This window comes from Arabidopsis lyrata (genome assembly GCF_000004255.2).
Source record: "Arabidopsis lyrata subsp. lyrata unplaced genomic scaffold ARALYscaffold_6, whole genome shotgun sequence".
Classification (NCBI taxonomy): domain Eukaryota; kingdom Viridiplantae; phylum Streptophyta; class Magnoliopsida; order Brassicales; family Brassicaceae; genus Arabidopsis; species Arabidopsis lyrata.
In genome coordinates, this window is record NW_003302550.1 from 22,790,620 (window position 1) to 22,815,840 (window position 25,221).

The 25,221-nt window shown below is 33.7% G+C and overlaps 3 protein-coding genes across 8 annotated transcripts; all 3 read right to left on the minus strand.

Moving 5' to 3' along the window:
* Positions 1 to 13,707: 13,707 nt before the first annotated feature.
* LOC9308806 (equilibrative nucleotide transporter 3) lies at positions 13,708 to 16,483 on the minus strand. Of its 4 annotated transcripts, none has more exons than XM_021020752.1 (9): positions 16,117 to 16,483; positions 15,951 to 16,028; positions 15,722 to 15,826; positions 15,457 to 15,612; positions 15,216 to 15,359; positions 15,013 to 15,118; positions 14,757 to 14,929; positions 14,239 to 14,676; positions 13,708 to 14,046 (listed from the first exon to the last, which is right to left on the minus strand). In XM_021020752.1, exons 2-9 carry the CDS (start codon positions 15,990 to 15,992, stop codon positions 13,933 to 13,935), a joined length of 1,278 nt encoding a protein of 425 aa, XP_020876411.1. In that variant the 5' UTR covers positions 15,993 to 16,028; positions 16,117 to 16,483; the 3' UTR covers positions 13,708 to 13,932. The 4 variants fall into 4 exon arrangements, with proteins under 4 accessions (XP_020876411.1, XP_020876412.1, XP_020876413.1 ...); XM_021020753.1 differs by having other exon boundaries at positions 14,239 to 14,655; positions 16,117 to 16,350; XM_021020754.1 differs by lacking the exon at positions 15,722 to 15,826 and having other exon boundaries at positions 16,117 to 16,357.
* A 218-nt stretch (positions 16,484 to 16,701) lies between these two features.
* On the minus strand, positions 16,702 to 19,275 carry LOC9310900 (equilibrative nucleotide transporter 3). 2 transcript variants are annotated; one of them, XM_021020751.1, is made up of 9 exons: positions 19,122 to 19,275; positions 18,946 to 19,026; positions 18,737 to 18,841; positions 18,486 to 18,641; positions 18,232 to 18,375; positions 18,030 to 18,135; positions 17,768 to 17,940; positions 17,232 to 17,669; positions 16,702 to 17,108 (listed from the first exon to the last, which is right to left on the minus strand). In XM_021020751.1, the coding sequence occupies exons 2-9, from the start codon at positions 18,985 to 18,987 to the stop codon at positions 16,995 to 16,997; spliced, it is 1,278 nt and encodes a 425-aa protein (XP_020876410.1). In that variant the 5' UTR covers positions 18,988 to 19,026; positions 19,122 to 19,275; the 3' UTR covers positions 16,702 to 16,994. The 2 variants fall into 2 exon arrangements, with proteins under 2 accessions (XP_020876410.1, XP_002874833.1); XM_002874787.2 differs by having other exon boundaries at positions 17,232 to 17,648; positions 19,122 to 19,264.
* A 1,980-nt stretch (positions 19,276 to 21,255) lies between these two features.
* LOC110227233 (vacuolar protein sorting-associated protein 53 B-like) lies at positions 21,256 to 24,393 on the minus strand. Of its 2 annotated transcripts, XM_021020835.1 has the most exons (7): positions 24,161 to 24,393; positions 23,851 to 23,945; positions 23,628 to 23,684; positions 23,393 to 23,543; positions 23,057 to 23,127; positions 22,890 to 22,967; positions 21,256 to 21,396 (listed from the first exon to the last, which is right to left on the minus strand). In XM_021020835.1, the coding sequence occupies exons 2-6, from the start codon at positions 23,914 to 23,916 to the stop codon at positions 22,959 to 22,961; spliced, it is 354 nt and encodes a 117-aa protein (XP_020876494.1). In that variant the 5' UTR covers positions 23,917 to 23,945; positions 24,161 to 24,393; the 3' UTR covers positions 21,256 to 21,396; positions 22,890 to 22,958. The 2 variants fall into 2 exon arrangements, with proteins under 2 accessions (XP_020876494.1, XP_020876493.1); XM_021020834.1 differs by lacking the exons at positions 21,256 to 21,396; positions 22,890 to 22,967 and having other exon boundaries at positions 23,017 to 23,127.
* Positions 24,394 to 25,221: the final 828 nt, after the last annotated feature.

Consider the following 25,221-nt stretch of genomic DNA (forward strand, 5'->3'; position numbering starts at 1 on the left):
TTTATTACTAAAGTATATTCGTCAAAGGGAAAGCAACATCCCACCAGTAAACTATATAAAGCCCATAACATTGTTTTAATGATGGAGTTTCTATTATTGGTATCTATCTACTCTTTTGTTTAATATTTGTGGTCGGCTTTTCTTCTACATAAATGCATGGAGAAGATCGTATCGACGATCATATTAAAATATATGATTCGAAGAGATATAATTGATGAAAAGGTGCTGAATGTTACCGAAATAGAAAGGAAGATAAATAGTAATTGATACTAGTTAATAATATCGTTGACTTATTATCTCTTGTTTCTCTGAAGAAAGAAACTAATGATAATTTATGAGCCAAAACAATATACTAATAACAAACGCTTTGAAATGAAAGATGGGTCCCTTAAGTCAATCCAAAATTTGCCCAATTTCATTATATAATAGAACAAATCAAAATGCACGAAAAACTTACTACTTTGATTTTTGACCACCAAAGAAACTCTTACAAATTTACTAACCGGAATCCGGCAAGACTGGCCGGCGCGTGAACTAGAAGTACACGTGGTATGGTAGCGTACGTGTGCAAAACCAATGGGTCGATCACGGGAAAGTATCTAATGACCAGACGCCACGGTGTACGCGTAAGCAGGAAAACGTAAGGAAAGGAGTTAAAAGAAAAAGTTCGTTTTAATTGAATCACGGTTTGTGACTTTGTGTTAATTAATCACTTTTTACACGTGGTGTACGGAGAGCTAACTAAGTGTGGGGACGCGTGGGACAAAGCTGCACGTGTAAACACGGACGTCGGCATTTTGTGGGATGAGCGAGGTTATCGAAATTTTTGGAAAACTTTAGAACATTGACGTTTATAGTATAGTATCTTGTTTTTAAACATCATCTTTTCAGCCATAACATCAACCTTTTCTAGCAAGTAAAAGTTTTTTTTTTCCCAGGATTACAACAATAAACTTTTAGCAAGTTTTAACAAATTATTAAAATCTTTCATGTGTTTTACGTACCCCTAAAAATAATATCAGTTGTTTTAAATTGTTGATGGCCAACATTGATACTTATAAAAATTTGAACTTTAACAACAACACCCTAAATTGTTGTCTTAAACTTCACCGCCACTTGTTTCGTGGCAAATTTTCTTGCAACATATTCTCTCCGTTTCACAAAGAGTGTCGTTCTAGAGTTATATTTTTGTTTCAAAAAGAATGTCGTTTTACATTTTCAATGCAACTTTTGTAACTAATTTCTAGATTTGCATTTTATCCAAAACTAAAATCCTTTGTATTTAAATTATTAGGGGTATATTAAATAAGAGTATGTTTATATATTTAACTCATTTCTTAATATGTGTGAAATATGTGAAAGTGACACTCTTTGTGAAACAGAGAGAATACTATATAATAGACAATAAAACATTTTTCTACGTATCAAAAAATCCAATTTTAACCTTTAGAAAAGAACTCTGCCCAAAAAAAAAACCTTTAGAGAAGAACTCAAGAACAAGACAGAACATATGGAACCCAAAATAAGCAAGAATGTAAATTCATCTAGGGTCAAAAAAAATTAAATAACGTGATTATTTTTTTAAAAAATAATAGAGTAATTGTTTCAAAAATAAAAAGAGACTTAAAAATTAGAATAACTAAAAAATGAGAAATAATTGACAAAAAGATTGAGATAGAAAGAATAAATGTAAATTTATTTATTTGATTTTTATTTTAATTTGATTAAACGAGGTTTTTATTTGTTCGATTAACTATTTAAAATTTATAAATAAATGTGTTTTTTTCAAAACTTCACAGATTCACAAATAAATTTAGTTTAGACTTTCCTGATATCAACTTTTTTTTAGGTTGCCTTTTTTGCCATTTCAGTTGTTTGATCAAATGTTTTTCTTAATTGGTAATATTCTCTGTCAAACCTACAAAGTCTTTGAGACATGTAAGAACATTGGGCGGTGGCATATGAATCAATTTGACTAAAAAGGCAAATCTTGTTTTACATGATCCCAAAAGTTGTTTTCGTTATTCGTCCCATACGAGAAAAAAAAAACACGTTTTTGTCCTCGATATACACTTGTGGTGTGTATTTGTGTGACCAAAATTTTCAATATTATAGTTTTTTTATACATCATAGTGCCAAACTTAATTCAAACACCAAGATTCGTCGTTTATATACGGCTGTATTTTACCATTTCATTATATCCAGTACACTAAGGATCTATCTTTTTACATATGAAAAACGATTTAATAATTTATAGTAGGCATTTTATTAGATTTTAAGTATTTAACCGAAATGGAGCAACTTTACTATACTCAAATATAGTGTCGTAGATAATATGCTCATAATGTGTGGAAGAGTTTGAAAACATATCAACATTTTAATCAATAAAGCATCAATTGGACCAACAATCCATATTTTTACCATTGCTAGGTATCACTTTATTTGGGTGTTTTTCAAATACTTGATTATATAGATAGTTATCTTTTGAATTTCTTGTCCAGGAGAAATGTTAATGATCTTAATTGACCAAGTGGGTAACCAAACTGAGATAAATTTACATATAATAGATTAATTTTAGGAATCAATTTATTTTTGTTCGCCAAAACCGAAAGTGGACTTTATACATACGTTTGATAATTTAGTAATGAGGAAAGAAGCTTCTATAATCACATTCACATGGGTTATAAATGTGGTCCGAACAGTACGTCATTTATACGTCATAGTGAAATAAAATATTATGCTATTTAGCTAAAAATAAAAATACACTTCAACTATTCCATTAAACGAATAAAACCCTAACTTTGAGTTGACTACATAATTTTAGATCCAATGTTAATCAACAGTAACCACGTTAAACCATATTATTGTTGACTAAAATTGACTTTAAGACGACTTGGTCAACTCAGTTAATATTGAATAATCTAGCTAAAACAGTTTGATCAACTCATATTTTGAAGATAATGTAAATTCGGTTAATGAAGTAATTAGATGGTTTTCATTTTTGCTCGGTTTTGAGATGGTTTTTCATCTGTGGTTGATCATTGATCTCAATCATGGTAATCCGGTGTGTTATACGGTCACTCAGGCTCACAATATTTCGGATCTGGCAAAGAATCTATTACGGTCGGAGAAAATTATTTCGGTGGAGATCTTATCTGATCAATCTCAGGTAATCTTTGAGAGGATGTATAAGGAGGAACAAATAGGTAACAAGTATGGTACAAGCTTGATTTTAGGCTCCGGAGATATCAGTATGATCTTGTTAATAAGGAGATTTTTGGTAACAGAGGTTGTTGTACGGAGGTTTTTGGTTTTCCAATTTTGGTTTATGTGGTTGGCCTTGGTCTCTTCGGGGATGAGATGGGATGGATTCGTTTTGGATTTGATTCTCATTGGTCAAATTATTTCATGGATTTCGAAAACGAAAGAGGAGGTGGTATCATTTTCTCGGTTGCATAAAGAAGGATTTCGACAGGCTATATCATGGATGGATCAGATTCGGAAGATCTCTTTGATTTCAATTCAGAAAGGAAAAATAAAAAAAAGCTCAATATTGTTTGGTCCGAAAGTGTTGAGTTTGGGATCAGTTTTAGATGTGATTACTGATCGATTGAGTTATGTAGTTCTATTGATTATATTACGGTGGTTGGTTTATACCCAGGAATTTTGGAACTTGATTTGGAAATTATGGTGCTTTTTGGTCGACTGGGTGAAAGGTTCAATTCTGGCTTTTCGAAGGAGGTGGGCTTATCTTCATCATGTTTTGAGTTTGAGTTCAGCTCGACAAAATTGGTTTTGGGCTTTGGTGCTTCTTCAGCGGAGGAGAATTCTGGTTCTCTTCCATGGTCTATTTTATAGGTATAATCGGATTTCAGATTTAGGGGAGACAGGAAAGTTCATAGAGGTGATTGGCTTATGGAATCAACTGGGAAATGCATCAGCAGGGCAAGACAAATTATCGGATACAATGTGGGTCTCGAGTTTGGAGACAACTTTGTTCATTTTCGTATTTTATCGGTTATACATTATTTTGGAATCTTGGGTTTTAATGTGGAAACAAAAATATGTTAATAATATATGGTTCTTATGGAGTTATAATGCGCTTTGGGGATGGATTTATATAATTACGTTGTCTACTCCTACAATAGGGTTTTTAATTTATGAAATATTCATGGTTTCTTTGGGGAAGAAAAGGAAAATGAATTATTCATCGGTTATAGATGCAGCCTGGAGATCCCGGAAAAAGAGAAGTGTTGTACCTAGGGAGGTGCAATTCTCACAAAAATATCGAATTATTTTATGAAGATTTTGAGTTGGAATTGTCAAGGACTTGGAAATAAGGCAACTATAGGTTATCTTCGGGATATATGGAAACAACACTGGCTAGATTTTTTATTTCTTTCAGAAACAAAACAACCTTCTTGGTTTATGGAAAAATTTATCGGTCATTTTGGTTACAAAAATTTAAAAACGGTTGATCCCATCGGTTGCAGTGGCGGTTTAGCTCTTTATTATAATAATGATTTTAATGTTTCAATTATTTATGAAAGTAATCGTTTAATTGATGTTGAGGCGGTGGTAAAAGGAAAAACAATACATCTTACTTTTGTTTATGGTGATCCGGTCCCGAAAAATAGAGATCAAGTCTGGGAACGGTTAACACGGATCGGTTTGATTAGAGACACACCCTGGTTTTTAATAGGCGATTTTAATGAGTTAACCGGAAATCACGAGAAAAGAGGTGGTAATTTAAGACATGCATCTTCTTTTATCCCTTTTAATTTAATGATCCAGAATTGCGGTCTTTTGGAATTCCCATATATCGGAGATTGGTTATCATGGCGGGGTTGGCGGGATAAGAAACCAATTCGGTGTCGTTTGGATAGAGCTTTAGCAAACGAAGATTGGCATGAATTATTCTCCAATTCGTTCGTTGAATATTTACCAATGGTAGGTTCCGACTATTCACCGGCGGTAGCTACGCTTATGGATAAGGTCCCACGTGGGAAAAGAAATTTTAGGTTTGATAAAAGATGGATTGGGAAGGAAGGATTACTCGAGGCAATTTCAAATGGTTGGAATTCTGAGTTAGGAGAGAGAAATTTTGTGGAAAAATTGAAAAATTGTAGGCGGGCTATCTCGCAGTGGAGGAGAGATTTAACTCCCTATGGGCGGCAAACAATTGAGGAACTAAAATCGGAATTACTTGTGGCACAGAGAGATGATAGGAGACCAAGGGAGGAGATTACAGAATTAACTTTGCGGTTGAAAGAGGCTTATCGAGATGAGGAATTGTATTGGCATCAGAAAAGTAGGTGCTGTTGGATGCAATTAGGGGATAATAATTCAAATTATTTCCATGCACTAACAAAACAAAGACGGGCTAGGAATCGAATAACGGGGTTACATGATGAAAACAGGGTTTGGTCAGCAGAGGATAAAGATGTTCAAAATATAGCGGTGTCTTATTTTAAGGAACTGTTTACTACAACTAATCCTGAGGCTTTTGAGGAATCTTTGGCAGAAGTGCAAACTTTAATTATGGATCAAATTAATAATTTTCTAACGGCACCCGCGACGGAGCGTGAGGTGAGAACAGCTCTGTTTATGATGCATCCGGAGAAAGCGCCTGGACCTGATGGTATGACAGCCTTATTTTTCCAAAAGGCTTGGGTTACTATTAAAACAGATCTTCTTTGTCTGGTTAACTCCTTTTTAGAGGATGAAATTTTTGATAAACGGCTAAATACGACTAATATTTGTCTGATTCCTAAAACGGAAAGACCAACACGGATGATGGAATTACGGCCTATTAGTCTCTGCAATGTAGGGTATAAAATTATATCAAAGATCCTTTGCCAAAGACTTAAGACGGTGCTCCCAAAACTGATTTCGGAAACACAATCGGCTTTTGTAGAAGGACGCTTGATTTCGGATAATATTCTCATTGCACAATAGATGTTCCATGGGTTGAGAACTAACCCGTCTTGTAAAGGCAAATTTATGGCCATTAAAACAGATATGAGCAAGGCTTATGATAGGGTAGAATGGATTTTCATCGAGAAGGTCTTAAGGAAATTGGGTTTCTGTGAAAAATAGATTAAATGGATAATGTGGTGTATTACAACGGTCCAATATAGAGTTTTCCTTAATGGACAACCTAGAGGACTAATAGTACCAAAGAGGGGTTTACGACAAGGAGACCCGCTCTCACCTTATTTATTCATCCTTTGCACAGAAGTGCTCATTGCAAATATTCGGAAAGCTGAACGGGAAAAATTAATTACGGACATCAAAGTGGCAAATGCAAGCCCTTCGGTTTCACATTTGTTATTTGCGGATGATAGTTTATTTTTTTGCAAGGCTAACAAGGACCAATGCGGGGTAATTTTGGGGATTTTAAAGAAGTATGAAGAAGTCTCGGGACAGCAGATAAATTTTTTAAAATCCTCGATTCAGTTTGGGCATAAGGTAGATGATGATATCAAAGAAGAAATCAAATCTACCTTAGGTATCACTAATATCGGTGGTATGGGTTCTTATCTCGGATTGCCGGAGAGTTTAGGGGGCTCCAAGAAAATTTTTTTCTCTTTTGTCAGAGATAGACTACAAACAAGGATTAACGGATGGTCGGCCAAATTTTTATCAAAAGGGGGAAAAGAAGTGATGATTAAATCGGTAGCTGCAGCACTACCAACTTATGTTATGTCGTGCTTCAGACTACCGAAAACAATCACTTCTAAACTTACTAGCGCGATAGCAAATTTCTGGTGGAGCTCAAATGGTGACTCGAGAGGTATGCACTGGATGGCTTGGAACAAATTGTGCAACAGCAAATCGGAAGGGGGGGTTAGGATTTCGGAATGTGGACGATTTTAATTCAGCTTTACTAGCAAAACAATTATGGCGGTTGATTATGGTTCCAGATTCTCTATTCGCAGAAGTGTTTAAAGGACGGTATTTTAGGAAATCCAATCCTTTGGAAAATATAAAATCATATTCTCCATCATATGGATAGCGGAGTATATTTTCAGCTAGATCTTTGGTTAATAAATGACTTATTAAAAGAGTCGGATCTGGGACATCCATCTCGGTGTGGGAGGATCCCTGGATTCCAGCTCAATTCCCGAGACCAGCAAAAAGTAATGGTTCATTTGCTGACCCATCTTTAAAAGTTAAAGACCTTATAGATAGTCGGTCAAACTTTCGGAATATTGATCTCTTAAAAGCGATCTTTAATCCAGAAGATGTCGCTCTAATAAGCGCCATACCTGTGGGTGCGCCAACAAAAGAAGATTCTTTGGGTTGGCATTTTATAAAATCTGGAAAATATACAGTCAAATCGGGATATCATTCTACACGGATGGAGAAGTCGGAGACTAATTTAAACTTTTTTGGCCCTAACATTAACCCGTTAAAAGCATATTCTTCGCAAGTGCAGTGTCCACCTAAGATACGCCATTTCATATGGCAAATCTTAACAGGATGTGTACCGGTTACACAAAATTTGAGGAAAAGAGGAATTGATTGTGACACGGGATGTGCCAGATGTGGCGCATCAGAGGAAACAATCAATCATACACTCTTTCAGTGCCATCCGGCACGGCAGACTTGAGCACTTTCACAGATTCCTACGGCTATGGGGAATTTCCCCACGGAATCTAATTTTACGAATTTGGATCACTTATTTTGGAGAATACCTACAGAATTTGATTCATCAGCCTTCCCATGAATTATTTGGTATATTTGGAAAGCAAGAAACGAAAAGATCTTTGAAAACATAGATACAAACCCAGCAGAAGTATTACAATTAGCTGAAAAAGAGGCATAATTGTGGCAGTCAGCTCAAATTGAGCTCCATAATGAAAATCATGGTCCTGTGGATTTGGTAAATCAAGATCGAGTGAGGGATATTTCACTTGAGGCGGAGTATTCGGGATACCGTTGTTTTGTGGACGGATCATGGAAAGAAAGTGATAAGTTCTCCGGTACAGGCTGGTTCTGTACATCGTCAAATGGAGAGCCGCCAACCATGGGAGCTGCGAACCTCCGTAGAAGTCTATCTCCACTACATGCCGAAGTCGAGGCCCTTCTCTGGGCGATGAAGTGTATGATTGGTGCAGATAATCAAGAGGTAGCGTTCTTTACAGAATGTTCAGACCTGGTGAAGATGATGTCTTCTCCAACCGAATGGCCGGCGTTTTCAGTGTATTTGGAGGAATTTCAGAGCGACAAGGAGGAGTTTTCATCTTTTTCTTTATCTTTAATTTCTCGTAGGACTAATGGTAAGACGGATAATCTGACACGAAAAGTTCGTACAGAACCACTTCATATCCCTATGTAAACAACATTCCTCAGAAATGACTCTTTTGAGCTCTAATAATTGCGGATGATAAAAAAAAATAATAATAATTAGTTTTTTTTTTTCTTCTTTTTCAAATCGGATAAGGTATTTATGTTTACCTTTTCCATACGCATAATCATTAGTGTCATCCCTACCAAAAAAATAATAATCATTAGTGTCATTAATGAGCATATAAAGTCTTCGTTTCTTTGTATTTAGTCAACATATGCAATTCTAGTTCTTTTAGTTTCAGCTCAACGTCATAACTTTTAAAAGAAGTTAGCTATATATATACTAGAAATCTGCCCACGCGATGTGTGAGTTATATATTTAATATTAATTCTGAATACTAATGACATTTGTATTAAAATAATACGTTCGATTATTAATATAGTTTTTTGAAATTTGTTTTTTAAAATATTAACTTTTATGTTCCTTTTCAAAGTATTTTTGTGAATTGATAAAAAATAAATTCTGCTCTTTTTTATTCAAGATGGTATGACATAAATATATACCACTACTTTTTCTTAATTTACATAAAATATTTTACTGTGGAAATATATATCATACCTCATCGTACAGTCTCTTGTTTGTTGATTCATGATCCTTGGATCGGAAAAACAGTCAAAATCAACTCCAACTATTTCTATGCGGGTTTTTTCATCCCAAACTCTGACCCCTTGCACTTATCAACCCGAACTAATACAATTTTCAAAAAACAAACCTAAACTATCTAACCGTTATCCAATTTCAACACAGTTTTTTTTTTTTTTGTATTTGTTAATGTCGATTAGAATTGTTAAGTCGTAATTATCTGTTCTTTTGTATCTGAATCATTCATTTTATTCAATTGGCTAAAGGTTAAATAATTCAGGTTTGTTACATTATTTAATAACAGGTATATGTTAAAATTGGTTAATGATTACATAGTTCAGGTTTGTTATTTGAAATTTATTCAGATACAAAAGAACAGATAATTGGCCGTTTTCCCTCGTTGGATCTCATCAGAAGGTAGATCTTCCTGATCTCATGACTTTCCCTCGACAATAAGCTTTAGATATTATATCCATATAATCCATTATTAAATTAGGAGATCAAAGGTAAAACATAATCATATTTATTATTTTTTGCTAAATTTTATCTATATATGTTAAAAATTAAAGAAAATTTTAAATAATATGTGATAATGATTAAATTTAATAAAATAGCAAGGTGGTCCAAATGAGCAAAAACATATTTTATATAGTTAATATGGGTTTTTCACATCTCTCTCGCTTCCGACTCAGCACAGCTAGTCAAAGCTTTAAAATCAGAGCTTCAACACAAGGAGCTTCATGGGATTCTTTTCGATATCCTGAATTTATCTTCTACCTTTGATGTTATTTTTTTTAGTTTCATTCCCCGTTTGCAGAACTCAGATGCCGATTCATTGTCAAAACAGTCTCTGGTTTCTCTTGTAATGGGTCTTGCCCAAACCTAAGTTAAATTTAATCAGCCTATGCACAAAAAACAAATATATATGTTACACTTAATTATAATCATATTTAATTTAGGAAAATGACTTCAGATGATATAATAAAAATTTTATCTTTGAAAGTTTATATCAAAAAAAATTAGTTCAGATGATATATATCTTTGTATATATATATATATATATATATATATATATAGGTCATAAGAGTACAAAAATTTAATAAATATAATGTAACGCCGTTTATCTAAATACTTTAATGGCATGTTAGGTTTTAACTGAATTAGTCAATTATGATATTCTATGCAATTACCCTTAGCAAACATAATTCTTTTCAAAAATCTCATGAGGATAGATTAAAAGAAAATCTTTGGTGGAACTTTTTAAATTTTTTGGTTGAATTTCATTGGGTTGGTTTATGGAAACTTTGATAAAAATAAATACAAATGTTATATTTTTTCATATGATCTTTATTTCTTACTTAATTTGTATGATTGACCAAAAAAAATTGAATTCAAAACATAATCAAGTCAAATGTTATACAATATTAAAAATAAAATAAAAAACTATTTACTCAAGCTATATGAAACTCAAACGTCGATCCCTCTCAAACGTTGAGTAATTATGTAAAAGAAATAAAGAATGGCATAAACTATCAAATAAAGAATGACTCATGATCCCATGAGTTTTACGTATTCAAGAACAAAATCATCTTGAAACAGCTTTTCGTATTCATAAATTTGAAAACAAACTCTTAACTTATTGATAAGTGATGTTGAGAATAATGACATAAATGGTTTTTCAATTTATATCATAACTTTTTTAACAAACTTATGGTTTTCAAATTTATGAATACATATAGATCATAAGAGTAAAAATTTAATAAATATAATGTAATGCCATTTATCTAAATACTTAAATTTATAATTACACTTTAACTGACCATAATAATAGATATAAATTTTCTCAATGTATGTATATAAATCTTATTGGTGAGTTGAAAAATAGAGAAACAATTACAAATAGAACTTAAAAAAAATAGAACACTTTTATGTAGAACTAATGGTGTTGGTGAACCTAACTTGAACACCGAATGAGAAAACTTTTGTAGATATTTTTACTATATGGACGATAGCCTGAAATAAAGAGAAAGCAACTAAAAGTCAATAAAAAAATAAAAGAATGGACTGGAAAAAGCAAAAACTCTACAATAGTTTTTTTAGCTTCACATGTGGGTAATATATAGAAGTAGATTAATTGGAGTCAATATTTAGAGTATTAATTTACACTCTAAAATTAATTAGATTTAATGTTTTGAATTAATTGGAGTTATTGTGGTTATCTGTTAGCCTAATGCATCAATTTAGAGTTATTTGACATTACATATGTTTTAATAAGTTCATTTGTGGGTTTTACTTTGGGTAACTAATTCCAGAACAAAAAAAAACACTAATATATTTCGGTATTAGAAGCCACATGAAAAGCGTTACTGGAGAAGAAAACTCGTCGCAAACATTTATTTTGAGAGAAGCATAACACATGGAACAATACATTAATATAATTAATGCATGTTACTATATTTCTTTATTAAAATTACATTGACTGTTACATAAGTTAGAATTTCATTCACTGAGACATTTATAAAACAATATACAGTAAAACCTCTATAAATTAATAATGTTGGGACCAACTTGGAAAAAAATTATTATCTTATTAATTTATCGATTTATGTCATATTTTACATTGGTCCTAACTCGGAACCGAAAGAATTTATTAATTTAGAGAAGTTTTTAATTTATATAGTATTAATTTATAGAGGTTTTACTGTATGGGATGACATATTAAATTTAATAATTCCTGTAAATTATATTATACTATATAAATACATTAAATGTATTGTGTAATAAAAATTGTAAATAAATACTCCAACTTGGAGTTGTAAAATGTGAGAATAAAGTGGTGTTATAAATGTTTTTTTTTAAAAGTTAGATTGGAAAGAAGAAAAAAAAAGAGACAAATTAGAAAAGATTAGAAATGTATATTATGGAGATATGAAAATATTATGTAAGATAGAAAAATGAGGAAAACAATTAAATTTAAAAATAGATGCCAAATGTACTAATATTATGAGAATTTTTTTAAAATGTACTAATATTTTGTGTAAATGTATTGTGTAGTAAAAATTGTAAATAAATACTCCAACTTGGAGTTGTAAAATGTGAGAATAAAGTGGTGTTATATATATATTTTTTTTTAAAGTTATATTGGAAAGAAGAAAAAAAAAAAGAGACAAATTAGAAAAGATTAGAAATGTATATTATGGAGATATGAAAATATTATGTAAGATAGAAAAATGAGGAAAACAATTAAATTTAAAAATAGATGCCAAATGTACTAATATTATGAGAAGTTTTAAAAATGTTCTAATATTTTGTGAAGTTAAAATTTAACTGATCCATAATTTTGAATCAGATGAATAAGTGGTGATTAAGTAGAGAATAATTTTGGCAAAACAAATTAGACACAAATTTCAATTTAAATACATGTCAAATGTATCACTAGGATAAGAGAAATATCTTTTTGGAATTAAATTGTAGGTACAAACTTTCAAAACTAAAGATTTTAAATAAATTAAAACAAACATTAATGAAATGAAAGAGGACACATGTCACCAAAAGAGAGTGCCAAATGTCGCAATGGTAGAAAAAGTTAGAAGAAAACCTTCTCATATTATATAAGATATATAAGATACATGTAAGAATCAAATTTTCAAGTCTAAAAACTCCTATTTGATATAACTAGCATAAACCTAATAAAACTGGAATTTTACTATTTGAAAAATTCTACAATTTTACTAAAGCGACCAACTTAAACCAGCATTGTAGCTGGTTTCAAATCAAAAAGCAAACGAAATTTGATTTCAATTCATTTTTTCATATCTTCTAATAACAGAAAAAAAACTAAAGCCAAATCAAACCGAATTTGTATTAAAAAAAAATCGTATAAACCGAATACCCATTGTTAGAGAAAAAATCGAACAGAACCGTATAATAGCTTGTGAATACTCCATCAAAGGAATTAGTGTTCATGATCCTAGAGAATATTTGCTTCGAATTCACTAGTTAAAGCTACTTATGATTGGTCCCAAAAAGCCAAAAAGGGACTAGACATAGAACAACGTCGTTGACGTACACATGATCTCGTGTAGTACATAAAGTTGGTGTTTCGCTGCAGTACAGTACACACGAACACGGAACACCGATCTTTAGTACATTACACAAACTTAGATTATTCTAAAATTCCAACTAAGAATTGTCTAACAATGTTGTTTTTAAATTTTAATTACTATCACATGAAAACCAAAGAAAATTTTAGTTGCATTAGTTATAATTTTAAATACGAAAATAAACTCGGAACCTCAAGATATACTATTCTAGTACGGTTTGTAAGTAGTACGCAGTAGTACAAACAACAAGCATTGTACTGCTTTTAAACCAACACAAGCATTGCAATGTCAGCTACTCCAAGTATAAAATCATGTTTGTGTTCATTTCTAAGATGATAGAAAAGAGCATGAAGATATTTTTTCCTGGATTTGAATGAACATCATTGAGTGCAGCGTTGATGTAATTTCCTTTTTTTTTCATTGTTGAATGGAATTAAAAGAATTTACACCGGCGTTGCGCTCAATTATGTTTTTCTTATTTTCAGGACACTTAAACAGGTATGTATGATCGTTTTGCTCGGTTAAGTTTTTTTATTTATCTTCTACCGAGTTATGTAATTTAGAAGAAATTATAAGAAGGTAAGGGTTGACACGAAATCAATATCTTGAAATTTTGTGATATTTGTGATCCGTTTCATTTAGTCTAAGATTGATACACTTTTTCGATATATATATTTGTTTTGGAACTAAAATAAATGCCGATATAAATACAAACATATAATTAGGACTAAATATAGTATCCTACTTTTATTTTATTATCTTCTATTTAGGTCTTTTTTTTATTTATTTATTGGTTTTACATATTTATTTATTTTCAGTGATTTTACGTATGAAAGCAAATTAACCTCCAATGTAACTAAAGCGAGCCACTGGTTTTGGAGTGATTAGAACTCAAAAGGCATTCTTCTTACCAATAAGCCATAACCAATCCAAAGCAACTCCCGCAAATATCCCTCCTAACAGAAATATCACCAGCAAGTTCCCTAACGCATTCTGCTCCGGACCCTTCACCAAATTAAAACCCAAGTTTTTTTTTGGTTACACTATTAGAACAAATGTGAGACTACTTGTCTTAACCGCAAAGATTGTAATCGTTTGTATTTGCGTTTATATATTCAAACTTACGTGGTTTATCTTTCTTAAAAATAAACAATCAAATCTGACATATCTATTTAGGAAAAGGAGAAAATAGATTACCTTGTATCCTTTAGGAGCTATAGTCATAATGCAAACAGTGAGATGTCCATTAGTTAATCCCAAAGCGGAAACGAGCATAATCATCCATCCTTGATCACCATATTTTGCAGTGAAGTAGAACGCCGGAATGAGGAGATAACGTGACAAAACCGCACTTGTGATTAATTTTCTATTCTCAATCTTGAGCCATTTCACCAGCGGCGTGTACCTCCCGACCAAATCCCAAAAGTTGTACATAGCTACTAAGACAAGTGCATACCAAGCGCCTAGCCCGTGATGTCCTGTGTTTTCATACAAGAACCCGGGGAAAATAGATAATGTACAAACGTAGATGAGGAATAAATTTACTGCATAGTCTATGTTTTGAATCAACAGCTCCTTTTTGCTTAGCCTTTGATTCTTGGAATCATCATCAGTCTGCATAGAAGAACCAAGAGGCTAAAGAATGTTTAGGGGTGAAGAATCTTAAGAAAAACAAAAAATCAAGAAAGATAGATTCTTGAGGAATATGAAGTTACCAAGCCTGATTGATTTTGGATACCAGCGGCAGCAAGATCAGCAGAAACAGTTTTGGATCCTTCAGAAGCGGCTTTTCTTCGGTAATACTTAACAATCGGGAGTTTCGGTAACACATAAGTGTATAGCATCACACAGAGTAAATCTATGAATGTGGAGATAGCTAAGAACATCACTGCATGAAAAAAAAACATATAAACACTTTGATGATTGGAGTTTCTATCGGTTAATTTGAAATCTTCAAAAATATTAACTCACTTGCTCCTTTACGTAGACCGTTGTTTGTTTTCTCAAAAGCTGCTTTAGTTATTAGCCTAAGTGCTGATGTTAGCGCACCAGCTACAGCTAAACCTCCCATGAATGACTACAAAGAAGTAGGAAGATGTTTATCTAGTAAATTCCGGTTAATCAAAAACCGGTTAGTCTAAAAGGATATCTTGAATCTTCTATAATGTACAAACCTGAACTAGTTCAGGGCACATCAATGATAAATCACCTATCATTCCTCCTTGAACGGTAGCATCCGCGAGGCCGAAAGAAGCAACGACTGCGCATAAACCGATATAAGGTCCGATTCCACCACGTCCTTTTGTTGCCGAATCCAACTGTTTATTTATTTATTTAAATTCTTGAGTCTATAATTAAAATCCATTTCCGTATGAAAGATTAATGTAAGATTAAGACTTGAATTAAGAAACTTACAACTATGAGTGAGAATGTGGATATTGTGTATAGAATGTAACCGATCAGGTTACGTTTTCGGGTACTGATTTTCGATTCGTGGTATGCGAGAATCACGATTGTTCCAAGCGCAAACGGTTGGTATACAAGTGTGAGTACCCTTGAAGGATGATAATCCTACAAGAAACGTAAAGAAGTTTTCAAGTTTTTGCTATCTAAAACACAACATTAGATAATCTGCTATAGTAATTTTCGAATCTGAGGATAGTCCGAACCGAAACCGAACCGGGAAAACTTGGTAGTAGTAATCTGCTATACTAAGCATACTGTTCCAAGAAACGAGAGATCCAATTCCAAGAATACAGTAAACAACCATTGCTTGATACTTCCCCTGTGTAATTTTTTATATTTTTATTTTTTCCAAATTCAGACATAAACAAGAAACTTTTGATTCAAAATTAAGAAAAACAATGAAAGATTTTTGGATCTGATTTTTGGGTTTTGTGGAAACTCACCTGAAGCTTCTCAGGAGCTTGGTGCTCGTATATATCCGCCATTTTAGAAATTGTTACAGAGAGCTCAAATGAACAATCCTATTTCAAGATTCAAGAATTGGATCAAACACAAGATGATGTTTTTTTGGTGTTGTTGTTGGTGGAACAAAAAGCTATAGATACTTACTTGGAACTTAGCACATGCATGAGGGTCTTGCAGAGTCAACGAGTTTGTTGATTATTTTACGAGTAACGCTATCATAAAGATTCAAAACAAGATTCTTAAAACAAGGAGATGAGCGAGTAAAATAAATGAGACTTTCTAAACGTTTGACAGCAAATATGAAAGGATATAATAATAAGACTCAAAAGAAAAAGAAACATAACCAAATAGATTAAAGCAAGACTCTCACATTGGTTCATAATCCAACACTCTATCTTTACCTTTTAACACTTCGTATCATCGTCTCTCTTTTCCACATCATAATTCAACACCTATCAATTTTTATTTTATTTTACAATGATTTTGTTTATTAAAATTCAACATATTTATATGGTTCGACATGTGTTGTTATTTGTTAAGGTTTGTTTTTCATTTTTTGTTCAGCTGCTTCTTTTTTTATCTACTAATTCTTCAATTCAAAAGCAAACGATTACAACTAATATAGGCACCATCAGATATACCCGATGTGCGAGACAATTAGCTAGAGCATTAGAGAAAACAACGATAGAAACAATATACACAAACTCATATGCTAATGCGTGAAAAGAATTGTCGAAACGACCAAATATGAGAAATATCGGAAAAGAGGCAACTCTCAATCCTACTCTTACAATCGACTTGAAGATAGTCACCATAACTTGTGACTTTATGACAGATGTTGCAAGAAAATGTGTATAGGAACAATCATTCTTTAACACCCAATATACATAGCAAATGTAATTAAACATCCTCTGCTTTTAAGAATAAGAAACCCTTACAGGTAACAAGCAAAGAATATGAAAGCAAATTAATTAACATCCAATTTAATTAAAATGAACCACTGGTTTTAGAGTGATTAGAACTCAGAAGGCATTCTTCTTACCAATAAGCCATAACCAATCCAAAGCAACTCCTGCAAATATCCCTCCTAACAGAAATATCACCAGCAAGTTCCCTAATGCATTCTGCTCCGGACCCTTCACCAAATCAAAACCCAAGTTTTTTGTTTGTTAAACTATTAAAACAAATGTGAGATTACTTGTCTTAAACGCAAAGATTATATTCGTTTGTATTTGCAAATTGTAAAACAAATAAATTACCTTATAGCCATTAGGAGCTGTAGTGAGAATGCAAACAGTGAGATGTCCATTAGTCAATCCCAAAACAGAAACAAGCATAATCATCCATCCTTGATCACCATATTTCGCAGTGAAGTAGAACGCCGGAATGAGTAGATAACGTGATAAAACTGCAATTGTGATCAGCTTTCTATTCTCAATCTTGAGCCATTTCACCAGCTGCGTGTACCTCCCTACCAAATCCCAGCAATTGTACATCGCTACTAAGACAAGTGCGTACCAAGCGCCCAGCCCGTGTTGTCCTGTATTTTCATACAAGAACCCGGGGAAAATGGATAATGTACAAACGTAGATGAGGAATAAATTCACTGCATAGTCTATGTTTTGTATCAACAACTCTTTGTTGCTTAGCCTTTGATTCTTGGAATCATCATCAGTCTGCATAGAAGAATCAAGAAGCTAAAGAATGTTTAGTGGTGAAGAATCTTTAAAAAAAAAAATCAAGAAAGATAGATTCTTGACAACAAAGGGAAGATTCTTGAGGAATCTGAAGTTACCAAGTCTGATTGATTTTGGATACCAGCAGCAGCAAGATCAGCAGAAACAGTTTTGGATCCTTCAGAAGCAGCTTTTCTTCGGTAATACTTAACAATGGGGAGTTTTGGGAACACATAAGCGTATAGCATCACGCAGAGAAATTCTATGAATGTGGAGATAGCTAAGAACATCACTACAGAAAGAAAAAAACTTATAAACACTTTGATGATTGGAATTTCTATCGGTTTTCAAAATTTGAAATCTTCAAAAATATTAACTCACTTGCTCCTTTACGTAGACCGTCGTTTTTTTTCTCAAAAGCTGCTTTCGTTATTAGCCTAAGTGCTGATGTTAGCGCACCAGCTACAGCCAAACCTCCCATGAATGACTACAAAGAAGTAGGAATATGTTTATCTAGTAAATTCCGGTTAAGCTAAACCGGTTAGTCTAAAAAGATATCTTGAATCTGCTAAAATGTATAAACCTGAACTAGTTCAGGGCACATCAATGATAAATCACCGATCATTCCTCCTTGAACGGTAGCATCCGCGAGGCCAAAAGAAGCAACGACTGCGCATAAACCAATATAAGGTCCGATTCCACCACGTCCTTTTGTTGCCAAATCCAACTGTTTTTTTATATATTTAAATTCTTGTTTAGATTCTTGAGTCCATAATCAAAATCCATTTCCATATGAAAGATTAATGTAAGAGTAAGACATGGAATTAAGAAACTTACAACTATGAGCAAGAATGTGGATATCGTGAATAGAATGTAACCAATCAGGTTACGTTTTCGGGTATTGATTTTCGATTCGTGGTATGCGAGAATCACGATAGTTCCAAGCGCAAACGGTTGGTATACAAGTGTAAGTACCCTTGAAGGATGATAATCCTACAAAAAACGTAAAAGTTTTCAACAACTAAAACACAACATCAGATTTCTATAACCAATTTGGAATCTTAGAATAGTCCGAACCGAAACCGAACCGGGAAAACTTGGTAATAGTAATCTGCTATAGTAAGCATACTGTTCCAAGAAACAAGAGATCCAATCCCAAGAATACAGCAAACAACCATTGCTTGATACTTCCCCTGTTTTTTCAAAGACAGACATAACCATGAATTTGTTTTGTTTTCAAATCAGAAAAACAATGAAAGATTTTTGGATCTGAGTTTTGGGTTTTAAAGAAACTCACCTGAAGCTTCTCAGGAGCTTGGTTCTCGTATCTATCCGCCATTTTCGAAATTGTTATAGAGAGCTCAAAAGAACATAAACCCTGTTTCAAGATTCAAGAATTGGATCAAACACAAGATGGTGTTTGGTTCTTTTTTTTTGCTGGGGAGCAAATTAAAGAGCTACAGAGATACTTACTTGAAACTTAGCACATGAGGGTTTTGCAGAGTCAACGAGTTTGTTGATTTTTTTTTTTTTTCTTCAACGAGTTTGTTGATTTATATTAGGGAAGAGCAAAGCTTTCATAAAGATTCAAAACAAGATTCTTAAAATAAGGAGTAAAAATAATAGACCTTTTGAAGGTTTGACAGCTAATATGAAAGGATAAAATAAGACTCAAAAGAAAAAGAAACATAACCAAAAAGATTAAAGAAATTAAAGAATTCAAAGTGTGAAAGCTTTTTCGTTTCTATTTTTAGTCAACTTGTAGGCGATTTAGTATGAAAGCAAAACTTTCTTTTAGAGCATCTCCAATGGTGAGAGCTCTCCATAGGCTCTCACCATTTTTTTAAGATTAAAATTTTCAAATTTATGAGATGAGAGCTTTTGTTAATTTTGCAACGTCCAATGGTAGGCTCTCTTTGTGGGGTTCTCAGGAAAAAATTAAATTATTTTTTTTAATTATTTTATTTCATAAATCTGAAAAATATTATAATTCATAACATATTAAAGATACAATAATTTCATACATTTGAAAATAAATTTGAAAAAAAAAAAATGATTAGTTATTCTGTTGATTGTTGCGAAATTTTCTCCATATATGCTCAACCAAATCACTTTTCAATTGTTGATGCATATTTTGATCACGAAGTTGATTTCGCATACCCATCATATTCTCGATATTTGGAGGCATACCTGTAGAATACGATAAATCGACTTGTGAAGTTTGGTTTCCTTCAACTTGTAGGAATTCTGAAACATCAAACTGAGTGTTGTACCCATCTCGTTCGTCTTCGACTATCATATTGTGCAGTATGATACATGCTTTCATAATATTTCTAATTTTTTCCTTATCCCAAACAAGTGCTGGGTTTTTAATAATGTGAAAGCGAGCTTGCAATACTCCAAATGCACGTTCGACATCTTTACGGGCCGCTTCTTGATGTGTAGCAAATAAAGTGTCTTTCCGAGTTTGTGGTAGTCGAATAGATTGGATAAAAGTCGACCATTTCGGATAAATACCATCTATGAGATAGTAAGCTAAATGATACTCCCGGCCATTGACTTTGTAATTCACATTCGGAGCTCGACCTTGTAATATATCATCAAAAATTGGTGATCGATCAAGAATATTTATATCGTTTAAGGTACCTAGAGGTCCAAAAAATGCGTGCCAAATCCAGAGATCTTGTGATGCGACCGCCTCTAAAACGATGGTTGGTTTTCCAGAGCCACGTGTATACTGGCCTTTCCAAGCGGTGGGACAATTCTTCCACTCCCAGTGCATACAATCGAGACTTCCTATCATCCCTGGAAATCCGCGTATCTTTCCAATATTGAGTAGTCTTCTCAGATCTGTGGCTGTAGGTGCTCTTAGATATTCATCTCCGAAGAAAGAAATAATTCCCTCTGTAAAATTCTTCAAGCAAGACATCGCAGTGCTTTCACCCATACGGAGGTATTCGTCAACCGCATCAGACGCATAACCATAAGCAAGCAAACGAATGGCTGCCGTACATTTTTGTATTGGAGAGTGTCCAAACCTTCCTGTGGCATCTCTTCGATGTTGAAAGAACGGGATTTCACTGGAGAGTCACTCAACAATACGCAAGAACAACGGCTTGTTCATTCGAAAACGGCGGCGAAAAGTTTGAGGTGGAAACATCGCATTATCACTAAAATAATCGTTCCATAAAAGGACGTGCCCTTCTTCGCGTTTTCTATCAAAATAAGCTCGTTTCCTATTTTTCTTTGCAACCTCTTCGCCATTAGACAATTCGACGAACATATTCTCGAATTGTTGATCAAGTGGTTGAGAGTAGCTTTCTTCCATGGCGTCGTCGAATGGAGTACGGGATGAAGAGGCCATATTGTTTGGTAGGTTTAAGTATTAAACAATATAGATATATATAAAAGCTTTGGTGATTGATTGTTTTGTGGTAAAAGCAAAGAAAAATTAAGGGAAAAATAATTTTTGTAGTTGAAGCAAAGAACAATATTAGAAAAGCTTGAGTTGTGAGACATCTACAAACGATGAATATTATTTATAGCAAAAGTAAAACATAAAGAATAAAGTTTGTGGTACACAAAGAATAAGCTCGTTTGTGGTACACAAAGAATAAGCTCGTTTGTGGTACAAATTTGCTAGAATAAAGTTCGTGGTTCACAAAAAACATACAAATTATTTGTGGTACATATTGATCTCTTTGGCATCAGACATTGAACCACTTGCACACATTGCTCTCTTTGGCATCTAGCAAAAAACAAGACAAGTTAAAACATGATAGATACACAACAAGACATATCATACATTACAAAGCAATATCATACAAGACAAGTTACAAAGCTTTAGAGTACATAGACTTAAACTAGAACTTTAAACAATATCATACATGAGACATAATACTAGAACTTACAAAGCAATATCATACATGAGACAAAAAAACTAAAAAGCATCTGATGCTTAGCTTAAAACTTAGGACCAAACTAAAACTTTAAAACTTAGGACCAAACTAAGTAAATGTCCGAAAGAGGCTCAGTTCTTGAATGTAGACTTTCAAGCATCTGATACTTGCTTTGCTTCTCTTTGCGATCCTAATCCTTCTCCTTTAGTTCCCACAAATTCTGAAAATGTTCCACAGACTGGCCTGCTTCTCCTTTACCCGTGGCTGGCTTCTTTCCTTCGTTAACAGTGGCTGACTTCCTTCCTTTCGCTTTGGCTGCCTTCACACCAGGAGGTCGAGTCATGACTGAATCATCTTCAACATTGATAGGCTGGGAACTTGCATTACCATCCCCACACTTCCTTCTTTTAGCATTATCCTTTCCTCCCCGAGTAGTTTGATCACACCATTTCTGATCAAACTTTAACTCTCTCCATGCATGATCTAAAGTGAAATTCTTCTTGGTATCATTGTAGTAGATCTCGTGAGCCAGCTTCATAACATCATCCTCTGACTGACCACTAGTTTTATGAGTTGTTGCTGTCTTATGACAACCCACAAACTTGGTGACAATTTTATTGACCTTTGCCTACCTTTGTTTACATTGAGCATGCTCTCTCTTTGGCATTCCGTCGAGGGAAGGACTAGCAGCAACATATGCTGCAATCCTCTTCCAAAAGGATTGACCTTGTTGGTCATTACCAATCACAGGATCCTTGCTTGTATTAAGCCAAGCACTGACGAGAACAATATCTTCTTTTGCTGTCCATTTCTTTCGTGATATACTTTGCTTTGGTTTGACATCTGATGCTTCATTTCCTTCTTCTTCACTTCCTTCTTCAGACAGTTGAGTACTAAATGTTGGGACTTCAGTTGATCCACTTGCAAACTGAGACATGTCTTCTTGTTGACTTTGCAATAGGTTCATGAAACCCGATGAGTGATAAAATGGATTCATATCATCCATTTTTTAGATAAGAAAGTGAAAGTGATTGTGTTTTGTGTTAGGCTAAAGGTTAAAGGAAGTGAAAGTGATTGTGTTAAAGGAAGTGATTGTGTTTTGTGTTTTCAAGCGTGATTATGTTTTAAAGAAGAAGACTGAAACTTATTGAAGTATTAGCAATGAATGCCAAGGTAAAGACACTAATTGTCTTTACCTACAATACTCCAACTAGAAAGCATTTATTTCAAAGAACAAAGAAAACATTTACAAAAGCAAAAACTGTCCTAATCAAACACAAACCAAGCATTAATCACATTGCACAAACCAGTAATTAAATGAAACAACCACTTTGAACTGTACCTTGATTTAGAGGCTGTTAAATCATGCCTTCTCCACTTGTGAGAAAAGACTCAACCACTTCATTTAACCTCACCTAAACTGAACCAAAAAATGAATCAAGAAAAGCTAAATAAAGTTGAACTACAACCAACTTAAACTGAACCAAAAAATGAATCAAGAAAAGATACCTCCAGCTGTGTAGCTGCCTCCTTGTATTGCCTTTTTGATGTCATCACCTGAAGCTGTTCAACCGCAGAGACTGCCATAACATTGCAGCGAGTGTCATTAATGAGCATATGAATGGTGTACTTATTAGTCAAGTTTAACTAAGTTCATGGCATACATTTGGTTACTACATAAAGAATAAAATAAATTCACTAACAGGCTAACCAGCAACATCATGTTACATGTTTGAGTTTGATGTTGCCTAATGCCTACCTTGGAACCCCTATTTTATTTCAATACTCTTGGCTATCATTCTGATTTCAGGATAGCTTGACCAGAGTAAAATATTGATAACTTACCTAACATTGTGAGGCGACTAAGGGCAGTGACCGCCGTGGTTATGTTCTTCTTTGCAAAATCTAACCTTTTAATATCGCGGCATATATTTTGAACCATTGCTTCAGTCAGCTCAGCTTTGGATTCTATCTCTTGTATCTTATGAGAGAGTTCCTGTGTTCAAATGGCAGACTGATAAAAGAAACAAAAGAAGAAAATGACATCTTGACAATACAAATCAACCTATGAGAGACTAACCTCAGCAGCACATGTAGCATAAGTAAGATTTTCTTTAGCTCTAGTTCCCGAGCTACCCTGGGGAAATCATTACCAAACCAAGAATTAGTTTCAGAGACATATATCAATATTTCAACATAACAACAACAAATCAAGAACAAAGAACAATTAATAGAACAACTTTTGTAAAGCTAAATCATAGCTCAGAGAAATGTTCACCATAAATTCAAAAAGCAAAGCTAACCTGTTGACGAACAGCAGCTAAAATGGTAGCATCAACTCGCCGAATCTCATTATGAATCTTCAGCATAAAAGGCTCAACGCCAGATAGAGAAGCTTCTGTGGACGAACAAAATCAATTTAAAACTCACATTTGCAGAAATTATCAGACAATTCACTAAATCAATACGCCTCCATGAATTTAATATACTGCTTTGATAACTTCAATTTTCAACTAAGGAGCCAAAATCTCAAATGAATCAATCACAAAATTCCAATCTAATCACAAAAACCCAGCCAAATCGAGAACCAAAAGCTAGATCTAGAGATTATACCATGTTAGGGTTGAATTCCTTCGTCTTCTGAAGCTTCTTCAGCTCCACCTTAAGTTTCTCCTGCTCAGCGTCTCTCGTCTCTAGCTCCTCCTCCTTCTTTCTCAGAATCTCGTCTTTCTCCTTAAGCAACTCCTCCGTCTTCTCCTTCTCGATCTTCATCTTCTCCAACATAGTCTGCATCTCCATCAGATCTTGCTCAAAAGACTTCGCTGACTTCCCCTTGGCGGAGATAGGCGATGATGGCGTCTCGCAAAGAAAAAGAGACAAGAGTCGGAAATGAAATCGAGTTTCGATACTTTGCTTTTTTTTTTACCCCTTTTTTTTTTTGATCAAAACAATCGACGGTTCAGAATAAGCCACGTCATCGTCTCTCTTATCACTCAAGATTTCTCTCATGAGAGCTGTTTCTCTCAAAATAAATCCTTTCTGATTTTTTTTTTTTTCACAATTTGATGAGAGAGCCTCTCATGAAAGCTCAATTTTCTCCCCATTGGAGATGGCCTTAGTATGAAAGGAAAACTTTCTTCGAGAAAATTCTTTAATCATTAATATCCACATATCTGTGAGATCGGTCTTAAAACGTTGAAAATAAAAACTATGTAAGAAAAACAAAGAAAAGAGTCGATGAGAATCGGTGAAGTTGGATAAGTGAAGCATTTATCAAAAAAGAAAACCTCAATTTTTTTTTTTTTCATCCAAAATTAATTAAAATTCAAAAGAGTCATTCCTGAGGAATGTTGTTTACATATGTGATATGTTGCGGTTCTGTACGAACTTTTCGTACCAGATTATCCGCATTTACATTAGCGCTACGAGAAATTAAAGATAAAGAAAAGGTAGAGAATTCTTCCTTGTCACTTTGAAATTCCTCCAAATACACTGAAAACGCCGGCCATTCGGTTGGAGAAGACACCATCTTCACCAGGTCATAACAGTCTGTAAAGAACGCTACCTCTTGATTATCTGCACCAATCATGCACTTCATCGCCCAGAGAAGGGCCTCGGCTTCTGTATGTAGGGGAGATAGACTTCTACGGAGGTTGACAGCTCCCATGGTTGGC

What these genes read in the sequence shown, in the direction of transcription:
- LOC9308806 (XM_021020752.1), bottom strand. Translation starts at nt 15,992, where the DNA reads ATGGCGGATATATACGAGCACCAAGCTCCTGAGAAGCTTCAG. An exon ending in TGTGCCCTGAACTAGTTCAG is followed by an intron (nt 15,119 to 15,215) that starts GTTTGTACATTA and finishes ACTTCTTTGTAG; the next exon opens with TCATTCATGGGAGGTTTAGC. An exon ending in CGGTCTACGTAAAGGAGCAA is followed by an intron (nt 14,930 to 15,012) that starts GTGAGTTAATAT and finishes TTTTTCATGCAG; the next exon opens with TGATGTTCTTAGCTATCTCC.
- LOC9310900 (XM_021020751.1), bottom strand. Translation starts at nt 18,987, where the DNA reads ATGGCGGATAGATACGAGAACCAAGCTCCTGAGAAGCTTCAG. An exon ending in ACTATTACCAAGTTTTCCCG is followed by an intron (nt 18,642 to 18,736) that starts GTTCGGTTTCGG and finishes CGTTTTTTGTAG; the next exon opens with GATTATCATCCTTCAAGGGT. An exon ending in CCACATTCTTGCTCATAGTT is followed by an intron (nt 18,376 to 18,485) that starts GTAAGTTTCTTA and finishes ATAAAAAAACAG; the next exon opens with TTGGATTTGGCAACAAAAGG.
- LOC110227233 (XM_021020834.1), bottom strand. Translation starts at nt 23,916, where the DNA reads ATGCTGAAGATTCATAATGAGATTCGGCGAGTTGATGCTACCATTTTA. An exon ending in TAGCTGCTGTTCGTCAACAG is followed by an intron (nt 23,685 to 23,850) that starts GTTAGCTTTGCT and finishes TGATTTCCCCAG; the next exon opens with GGTAGCTCGGGAACTAGAGC. An exon ending in TAGTCGCCTCACAATGTTAG is followed by an intron (nt 23,128 to 23,392) that starts GTAAGTTATCAA and finishes ATGTTATGGCAG; the next exon opens with TCTCTGCGGTTGAACAGCTT.